The 10,482-nt window shown below is 32.2% G+C and overlaps 1 protein-coding gene across 1 annotated transcript; it reads left to right on the plus strand.

Moving 5' to 3' along the window:
- Window positions 1–6,273: 6,273 nt before the first annotated feature.
- On the plus strand, window positions 6,274–9,205 carry LOC133783472 (probable protein phosphatase 2C 18). Its single transcript, XM_062223105.1, has 5 exons — window positions 6,274–6,865; window positions 6,957–7,343; window positions 7,649–7,766; window positions 8,062–8,285; window positions 8,367–9,205. Exons 1-5 carry the CDS (start codon window positions 6,617–6,619, stop codon window positions 8,886–8,888), a joined length of 1,500 nt encoding a protein of 499 aa, XP_062079089.1. The 5' UTR covers window positions 6,274–6,616; the 3' UTR covers window positions 8,889–9,205.
- The last annotated feature ends 1,277 nt before the right edge of the window (window positions 9,206–10,482 follow it).

Genomic DNA, 10,482 nt, shown 5'->3' on the forward strand with positions numbered 1-10,482 from the left:
TTTTTCAGATTAAAAAGAAGATCATTCCCTTAAGCTATTTCATGTATATTTATAGGCTCAATGAAGGTTACATGGGCCAATGGGCCATATCTTTCCTTAATAGACGGATATCAAGGTCATAATGAAGAAATATTCTCGGCAATTATTACAACTTTACAAACTTATACATAAATAAACAGAGTGTACGACTAGGCTGGTCGTATATAAAATTTGTACCCAACATATGGATGTGTCTCTGGTCGATAGGCTGGTCGTATATCAAAATTTGTACTTCAAGCTCACGACATTCATGTGTATGTGTATGCATGAGATTTGCTTACTGAGTGTTAGCTCATTATGTTATTTTCCAACATTTTTACAGGTGTGGCTTTAGATGTTGAGCAACTTGTTGAGCACGGACTCAGTAGCAATGCAATAGTGATTTAGGATTTTTCATATTGCTAAATTAAACTTAAAGTATGCATACGTGTAATAATTTCTATTAATAAGTTTATATAAAAGTTTTAAATTTTTATGTATTTCTTAGTATCATTTTATTTAATTCATTTGGTCAAGTGTCTAAACCTTGGAATTACGAGTATGTGGCAGACGTCCTACCATAGGGCATCTCAAGAGCCATGAGACTTTTTATCTCTGTTAAAAACAAGCTTGGATTTCTGGATGGTTCAATTCCTAAACCCCTTGTTTCTGATGTTTCTTTATATATTAAAATCCATGTATGTATAGAATTTCAGTGCTCGGAGTGATACTATGTTTTGTGGGGTATTTGATGGGCATGGTCCTTCCGGTCATATAGTAGCAAAGAAAATTTGTGATTCTCTTCCTCTCATACTATCTACTCAGTGGGAAGCTAGGTCTTCATCTTCTAATGGAGAAAACAACCAGAACAAGAACCAATAATGAATGTTTGGACCAAAACCAAACCCAACAATTCCCATTCCCCGACTTGTGTCTACTCTTAACTTTAACGAAATATTCTTATGTTTAACAGAATATTTTTGTATTTAATGGTAAATAGTAAACATAATTAAATTTAAATAAATAATTAATTAAACAATTTTAAATAATATATTTTTGAGACATTTTACAATGATAATTATCTAAGGCCAATTATAAAGTACCTCACTTCATTTAGAGGGATGTGAAACTTCAATAATACTATAATCGTTGGATTGAATAGAAATTGACTGTTTTGGTATCTAATTGTTGATATTCGTCCAAATTAAAGTAGGGGTAAATGAAAAAAATAAAAACTGGTAACTTGTTTAAATTTATTGTTTTTGTACTATTTTCTATGAAAATAAGGTATAAAATTTACAAAGCATGAGAACTAAAAAAAATGGTTGACCACCACCACCACCACCCTCTGCTCTCTCTCTCTCCTCACCACAACGACAACCACTCTCTCACTATGAAACTGCATCATGAAGATCCTCTTCCTAGCTTCTGGGTCAGCTCAACTACTTAACAAATACAATCCACATTCTAAAAAATACATTTTCATTGGAGGTAGATACATGTGAATAAAAAAATCATAAATCATGAAATTACTTTATTGACCCTCAATAGTACAGCAATAGTATAAAAAATATAAAATAAGCAAGAAACAAAATTTAAAAACTATTATTCAAATATTGTTTCTGTAACTTCTTGTTAGAAAACCGGTTCTTCTAGCTCAAAAGGCAAAAAAAAATAACCTACCCACAGTAAAATAATAACCTCAAAATTATTAAATGATCATTTTAAAAGTTAAATAAAATAAATACGAACAGCATGTGAACTAGTTTTTTAAAATTAAAATAAATTGTATTTAAAAAATAACGTGTGATTAATTATTAATTAATAATTAGCATCCACACCCAACAAATCATTGTTGAACCAATCATTTTCCCTAGCATGTCCTAATTAGTCGTCAAAAATGTACTTTTACGAGTTTTAAATATCAAAATAAATTATATTTGAATTAATATGTTTATAAAATTTATTTGATAAATTTTTATTTAGAAATATTTAATTTATGTTGATATTGCAGTGGGAAAAAAAAGTGTAATTGTGTGGTAAATGAATAGAAGAGAAAAGAGAAAATTACACTATCGTACGTTTTTCTAATTTTAATTTCAAAAAATAACTTGTAGAACTTTATTGTCAAAAATTACATTTTTATACTTTTTTTTAGAAACTTTGAAAACTCTTTCACTTTTCAAGTAAGTTGTCATACTCTTACGACTCAATTATTCTAGATTTTGGACCGTTAATAACTACTATACACAGACACTAATCTTAAGTAAACATACATATGAAATAACTATAACTTTATTAAAAACTGTAAAGTAAAGGTTAAATACATAAAAATTCAGTTAGGATATGAGATCTCATTGTTTGAAAATAAAACATAACTTAAATCTTAAAAAAATTTACAAAACAAAGTGCGGAAAATACATATAAAGAATAATTTTAAATGACTAGAAAACAACTTCATCATCGAATCGTTTATGCAGTCCACCGATTCCATTCTTCCTCAATACACATTCCCAAGCTGCCTAGAACATTTTCGCCGCCATAACTATTTTCCTACACATATAAAACATAAAGGAATGAGTCTAATGCCCAGCAAGAAAAATCTACTACAAGCACGAAACATAATCATACACATAAACTATGCACATATATCATATACTATAACACATACATCATAATTCTAACCCATGTACATGGTGACTATTGGGGTTTGCTAACTAAGCAACTATAAGCCTCAAACTACAATGAGGTTTGCTAGTTAAGCAACTATAAGCCCCAAAAACATAAAAGTATTGGGGTTTGCTATATAACAACTATAAGCCCCAAAACATAAAAGTATTAGGGTTTGCTACATAACAACTATAAGCCCCAAACATACATTTATCATAACACATAAAATCATACTGTAGCATAATCATAACATATTATATAAACATAGCACATATCACGTAAGAACTATCCTATTTTCCTTACCAAAATACCGGGATGATGAGAACAAGGTCGAGATTTTGGAACACTCCTAAAAACCATTAATAGAGATGTGAGTATTCTAAAAGAAAAGAGATGAAAAGAATGAACTAAACCATCGAGAAGATACTTACCAACAAGAACCTCAAGTTCTAAGAACTTAGATGCCTAATCAAGAGTTAAGAATACTGAGTTAGGATTTGAGTAGAGAAAAACTATAAAAACTATGAAAATATACAGAATTGAACTAGGAATAGGAATACCTTTGAATGCTTGATAACCGAACTAAACCTCGAAATCGAAATACACACTATGAATCTTACTTCCCAAGTGTTTAATAAGCTTGTAATGATAAAGCTTATAACCCCAACCCAAGTGTTTAACACTCTAAAGTAAACCTAGCAGCTTGTAGGCTCTGAACCCAGCTTGATGAATGAATGAATGGCTGGATACTAGGTCCTATTTATAGAGTTCAAGAATGAAAAGATCTTCATTTATCTTGAATAAAATAATGGTTTTTTAATTGAAAAACATTTGAATATATGTTCAGCAAAGGCTTAAGACTCGGTCAAAAAGATTCTGGGCTTATCAAGAGGTTATGGAATAAAATGAGCTCGGTTTCAAAATTGTTCAAAAATCATCCTCCTGAGCCGATATATCACCCCTAGTAGGCGATATATCGCCTGGGCTCATATTCCCGAGGCTCGTTGAAGTGTTCGTGCGAAGTTCACGTGTTTTTCGTATTCCCCGAGTGGCGATATATCGGCATACGTTGAAATACTATACACGTAATTGCACTTTTTGAGCTCAATTTTAATTGAGTAAATAGCTTTTACCAAGTCCTAATACGATTTAAAAGCTGCTAGCAGACTCAGGGGTTTTCAAATATTGCTCTTAATAAACTATTTCCTCAAAATACTTAATTTCTTAATAACCATGCATACAACAAGTGTCATCATCTTATTGGATCTATCTAAACTTTATTGTATAATAAATATCATCTTCATAATCAGTTATATTAATCAAATCTTATGTTATAATTAATATTCTTAAACTATAGGTTAAACTTATAAAATCTATAAGTGTTGCTACGAGTGTCCAACTAAGTCCCGGCTTGAACCAAAATCCACAGTAAAAAACATACAACAACTATTACTAGCCACTACTACTACTACTACTAGCCACTACTGCTGCTGCTGCCTGCTGCTGTTGCCTGCTGCTGCTACTACCATATTGTTACACACGCCAGACGGGAGGGAAGACACTGTGCCAACGATCTCACGGTCCAAACCTTGCCACCATCCGATGCCGGAGAAGACTACATGCGCCAACCAAAGTTGGTGGAGGTGCGACTTTGACTGCATTTTTCGCTCAACTCTGACCACCCCAAGTTTCGAGGGTGGTACCGTTGGAACGAGCTCTTCGAGAGGAACACAACCCATCCATTCACTCTGGTTAGATGTCGGCTTTTTTTCGGTGAGTTTGTGGGTATTGTGCGACTTTATAAGCTTTTTCCGGGCAAATCACTGGTTGTTTTGGCTCAAGAGTGATATCATCGCGACATACTCTTGAAGGTGGTCATTTCGGTATATGACAAGCATGATGTTCTTGATGTTGGCGGAGAAGATGATGGGATGGGATAGTTTTGTGTTGTGTTTGAAAAGTAACGTTTAAGTTTCTTTTTTCAGCTTTGTTTATAAAAAATAAAAAAAAATAAAAATAAAAAGGTTTCTTAATAATTGTAATAATTAATTTATGTGTTGTATTTAAAAAATTTGATCAAACAAAAATTAATAATAAAAGACCAAAATGTGTATTTATCATTATAATTCGAAAGTAACTTTTAAGTTTCTTTTTTGTTTGTTTAATAAAAAAATAATATTACTCCCATGTAAATTACATTAATGACTAAAAAGTGAATTAAAACTTTTCATTAAAAAAGAAGTTGCATAGTATACTAAAAATAACTTTTAATAATAAGCTATATAGTAATTTGTTAGACTTTATTGTAACTCATTAGTTTCTAAAAAATGACTAATGGGCAACATAAAAGTATCTTAATAATAATAAAACACCATAATATAACCTAAAAATAACTAATCGTTATCTTAAGGTAAAAAAGTCTTAACAAATAAGTTTTGGAGGTAACCAAAATGTATATAAAATAATATGCTCTAAAAATAATTTTTTTATGAAAAAGTAACCGATTGGTAACTTATTAATATTTTAAGTAATCAAAATATTACTTTTTAAAACCCAGAAAAATGGAAAAAACAAGATTTCGAAAATGTTTCAAATTCAGATATATTACTTTTAGAATCCGGTCTTTTTTTATGATGTGGCAAGGCATTTTTGTAATTACTTTTTATTATATGTATACCATTGTAAAGATGCAAGAAAAATAGGTAAAATTAGAGCCCAAAATTCATTTGAAGCCCAAACCGTTTCTCTTCCGCGCCAAAATGCCTTGTTTTGTGCTTGTGTTTAAATGGGACAGCCTTGTATTTGTATGGCAAAATCTCCTTCCTCCAGCTGTGTTTTACTTTACACCAAAAAAAAAAGGTTGCTTTCAACAAATGCAGTGGACAACACAATAATGACAATAGTATAATAATAATAATAATAATAATAATAATAAGTATTCTAATTATTTAGATTACTTTTTAGTCTTTCTTTTGTAACCCTTAAGTTACTTTTAAATTGCATTCTAGTCCTCACCTTACCTCATCCTATAAATAGGATCCCTCATTTATATTTTTTTGCCAAAGTTGAAATTCTTATGACACAAAAAAAAAATAGGGGATTTTTCATAAATATGGTATTTTATGTCATTATTGTGCAAAAATATGGAGACTATATTTTTCCTAATTTGTATGGAAATATTTATTAAGAAGAAAACCAAAGTACGAGAAACACAATTGCTAACTAACTAAATATTAGAAACTTGATTAAGAAGAGTAAAACTATGGCATAAACTAATTTTTATACAAAAATATGGAAAACTAAACCCATAAATATGAATTCTTTTAGAAAAAGCCATAGAATAACTTTTTTTGAAAAAAACATACTTTTGCAAACCTTATTAAAAAAACTCATATAAAATATAATTTCTTCAAAATTAAAAAACCAAACTAGGCCCAAAAGTGAAGAACAAGTGTTTGAGTGACCTGTTGAAGTGGTGGCCCAAAAGTGAGGCCCATCTGAGAAGTAGAAATTGGGCTGGTCTGCCATTAGTACAACAACAACAACAACGACCAGGAATTAATGTCAACACAAACACAAGTACTTCAGTTCATCTCACCTCAGCTTCCTCTCCATTTTTTTGCTTGGTTTAGTTAGCCTTCCATGTCCCTATCCAAACGGCCAATCCCTTGCTTCTAACTTCCAATGTTTTTTTTTTTAAAATTCTTTTGAAAAAAAAAAAAAAATTATGAGTCGTAGTAGTGAAGGGGAAGCTGACTAGCAACTAATTATTTAATTAATTAATTAAGATGGAGAGAGAGAGAGAGTAGAATAGAGACAATGATTAAATCAAAGCAAAGAGGGTAGTAGAGTAGTTGGTTGTGGTTGTGGTGGAGGATTCTTCCATTGATCAAAATCAAAGAGCTTTAGGTAGAGAAAGAACCGTGGAATGGGTTCTTGCTATTCGAAATCTGAGAGGAGAGATTGTGTTGAATCAGTAGATGTAGAGAGCGGTGGAGAACGAGGCGGCTACGGCACCGGTACTCCGCCCAGGAGCCACCGGAGGAAGAAGAGAAAACCAGGCAAGGAGATTGAGATCCCTGGAAGGATGTGCTTCAACTCAGCCTCTAAAGTCTCCTGCTTGCATACTCAGCAAGGCAAGAAAGGAACCAATCAAGACGCCATGCTCGTTTGGGAGGTAATCAATTTTTTCATTCCTTTCTCTTTTTTGGTTTCATATATATATGAGTCTGTTTTTGATTAAAAACAAATCCATTTAATATGTATAGAGCTTCAGTGGCCGGAGTGATACTATATTTTGTGGGGTATTTGATGGGCATGGTCCTTTCGGTCATATGGTAGCCAAGAAAATCCGTGATTCTCTTCCTCTCATACTATCTACCCAGTGGGAAGCTAGGTCTTCATCTTCCAATGGAGAAAACCACCAGAACCAGATTGAGGATGAGGATGAGGATGACCATGAAGAAGGTCACCATGATGATAATAATGAATGTTCTGACCAAAACCAACCCCAACAACTTCCACTCCCCGACATGTATCTACCTCTTAAACACGCCTTCTTAAAGGCTTTTAAGTTGATGGATAAGGAATTGAAGCTACACCCTACTATTGATTGCTTCTGCAGTGGCTCAACGGCTGTTACTTTAGTAAAGCAGGTGAACAACACAATTCCATTTACTTTTCTAGGAATTAAATATGATATTCTGTGTCCCAACTAACTGAATGTGGACCTTTAGATATGCTTTAAGACTTAACTTCATTGGAAAGGCACTAGTTCGTTTGGACTGAGTCAATTCTTTCAGCTTACTATTTCAACTGTTGATTCCATAGACTAGGGAAGATATTCATGTGTGTATTATGTTGGTATTTTTAATAATTAAGCTGAAGATAGTTCTTTGACATTTTATAAATCCAATGGAGGGTGCTGATGTGAGTAATATCCATTTGTATGGTTTCTCAGGGTGAGCATCTTGTGATCGGAAATGTTGGGGATTCGAGAGCAGTAATGGCGACGAGGGATCAAGACGGCACTTTGATTGCTGTGCAGTTAACTGTGGACTTGAAGCCTGATCTTCCTGGTCTGTCTCTCTCATAATCTTTGCTCTTACATTTAAACAATTTTTCACTCTTATTGTTCATACTTGTATGTTCTTGAAACTATTATGGCTCCTAGATATCTTGTACAATTGAGCATCAAAACTCAATTCGGGTCTGTGACTACTGCGTTGTGCAATGGATTAAAGAGTTCGATTTTAGGATACTAAATTTACTCGAGTTCTTTCAATTGTATGAACTGAATTCATAAAATCCCTTCTCTGTTTTTTGAACATTTGTGGAACTTTTTGCTTAGTGTGCTACCTTTTCTATACTTAGGTGAAGCTGCTAGGATCCAACAATGCAAAGGAAGAGTATTTGCAATGCAGGACGAGCCTGAGGTAGCACGTGTCTGGTTGCCTAATAACGACTCGCCTGGTCTAGCAATGGCTAGAGCTTTCGGGGACTTCTGTCTCAAGGATTTTGGTTTGATTTCGGTCCCAGATGTTTACTATCGCCATCTTACAGAAAAGGATGAATTCATTATTCTTGCCACCGATGGGGTATTGCTCTCTCTTTGTTTTTGTATTTGGAAATAATGAAGTTTTCTTCCCTCTCTAACGAGTTGAATTCGCCCCCTTCAGGTTTGGGATGTCCTATCAAATAAGGAAGCTGTGGAAATCGTTGCCTCAGCTCCCAGTCGTGCAACAGCCGCCAGAGCTCTGGTGGACTGTGCTGTTCGAGCCTGGAGGCTTAAATATCCCACTTCGAAAAATGATGATTGTGCTGTCGTTTGTCTGTTTCTAGAACACAAGTATTCGATCAGCGTGGCTGTCATCGAGACTGATAAGACAAAGAACCATGAAGGAGCAAAGGAAATAGCCGATGAAGGTTTAGAAGTTATCGATTATTCTCATGGTATTGTTATCAATCCTGATCCTCCTTTGGAAACTATAGGAAGCTCTAGTGAGATTGTGCCTGTTACAGAGGAAAATTTTCCTGCGAAGAGTCAGTCTAGGAGAAGCCTAGCCGAGTTCATTTCAAGTGCAGACGAGGACGAGGAGTGGTCAGCTTTGGAAGGCGTTACTCGGGTTAATAGTCTGCTAAGCCTTCCTAGGTTTTTGTCCGGCGATAAAAGATCAGCGAACCGGAGAAAGTGGCTGTGAAATCTCGCCAGAACAGAACAGGACTTGTGATTTTTCATTTTTGCTTCACGACCATATTTTCTTTATAGAAAGGAATTAGTTTGTGCTAGTTCACTGGCTGTAAAATATAAGTTTTCTTTCTTTGTATTTGCAATTGCAATTTAACAGTAACCGTAAAAATCCCAGGGCCATATTGGGGAGTTTTGATCTCTGAGAGTCTCTGACTTGTGTCATTGAATGTGCACTATTTGTGGTCGTGAAGCAAATAGTACACATTCAGTGACTTGTGATTTTTCAGTTTTGATTTCACTCGAGATTCACTTGTCTTTCACCTTAAATCATTTCTTGACATATATACTTGGCATTGATCAAACTCACACTGACATCTGACTCTTTACACAACCTCCAAACTCATATTTGCCTTCCTTTAATCAAACTCAACTTATATAAATATATATATGTATAATATTCCCATTATTTCATATCAATGGGTCGTAATTAGAGGGTCTTGAAGTCCTGTTAAATTTTGAGTTACCTGTAGGCAAGTTCGTTGTAACTTTTGAAGAAGTTTACTCACTTGCAAATAGTAACTGACTTCGTTACTTATGTGATGATTTTTCGTTACTTATACCATTATGTATTTTTCTTTTTATAGTATCTGTAAATTACACACTTCTTACCATACACTTTATTATTCTCTACATTCTAAAAACATTATTCTAACACATATATATTTAGTCTCACACGTATCTTAATTGGTATCATATTCACTTTCCTATTCAAGCATAAAAAATTAATTTTTTTAAAAAAAAATTGTTTTTTCTGATTTTTTTTAAATGATAAATCACCCTTTATCATTTTCAAACAACAACAAAATTTGTTCAAAATTAAAAATAATAATAATAATAATCATAAAATATATGTTATAATTATTTGGTATAAAAATTTGCTAATTATTAATGGACACATTCAAATAATATGTGTTTACTAGCTAATAAAAATATAGTGGATATATGGTATAATATATACTGGGGTATATTTACATGAATTTTTTTTTTATTATTATACCACAACTTTAAACGTAAAAGCACTCTCTTATCATCTTGTAACTCTTTATGAAAAATTATGAGATTATGATACAATGATTTATTTTTGTGTTGTTTGGTAACACTTAAAAAAATAGTTTTTATTTAATTAATTAAAAATTTGATAATTAAATATAAAATGTGTTTGATAACTATATTTTTATTTATTATTTTTTTAAATTGTAATTAAAATTCATTAAATTTTGAAAATAGAATTTTTTCACTTTCAAAAAAAATTTAAACTCTTATTCGACTTTTTCTTTCTTTTTTTTTTCTTATCTTTTTCAAATTAACACATCGTATTGTCAAACAAAAATCAAAATAAAAATTATGTAACGAGTTTATTATTTTTTGTTTTATAAAAATAAAAAACAAAAATAGTTATCAAACATATTTTTATTTTTTAAAAATAAAGAAACAAAAATAAAATTATATGTTTAAAAAATTCAAAAACAAAAATTTTGCCAAACACAACCTTTATTTTTCGCACTACTTATTTGATTCGTTTGTTTTATTTATTGATGATATAT

The sequence above is a fragment of the Humulus lupulus genome, chromosome 6 (assembly GCF_963169125.1).
Source record: "Humulus lupulus chromosome 6, drHumLupu1.1, whole genome shotgun sequence".
In the NCBI taxonomy this organism is placed as follows: domain Eukaryota; kingdom Viridiplantae; phylum Streptophyta; class Magnoliopsida; order Rosales; family Cannabaceae; genus Humulus; species Humulus lupulus.

Coding starts and splice junctions, on each gene's coding strand:
- LOC133783472 (XM_062223105.1), top strand. CDS start 6,617: ATGGGTTCTTGCTATTCGAAATCTGAGAGGAGAGATTGTGTTGAATCA. Junction 7,344..7,648: donor CTGTTACTTTAGTAAAGCAG/GTGAACAACACA, acceptor ATGGTTTCTCAG/GGTGAGCATCTTGTGATCGG. Junction 8,286..8,366: donor TTATTCTTGCCACCGATGGG/GTATTGCTCTCT, acceptor CGCCCCCTTCAG/GTTTGGGATGTCCTATCAAA.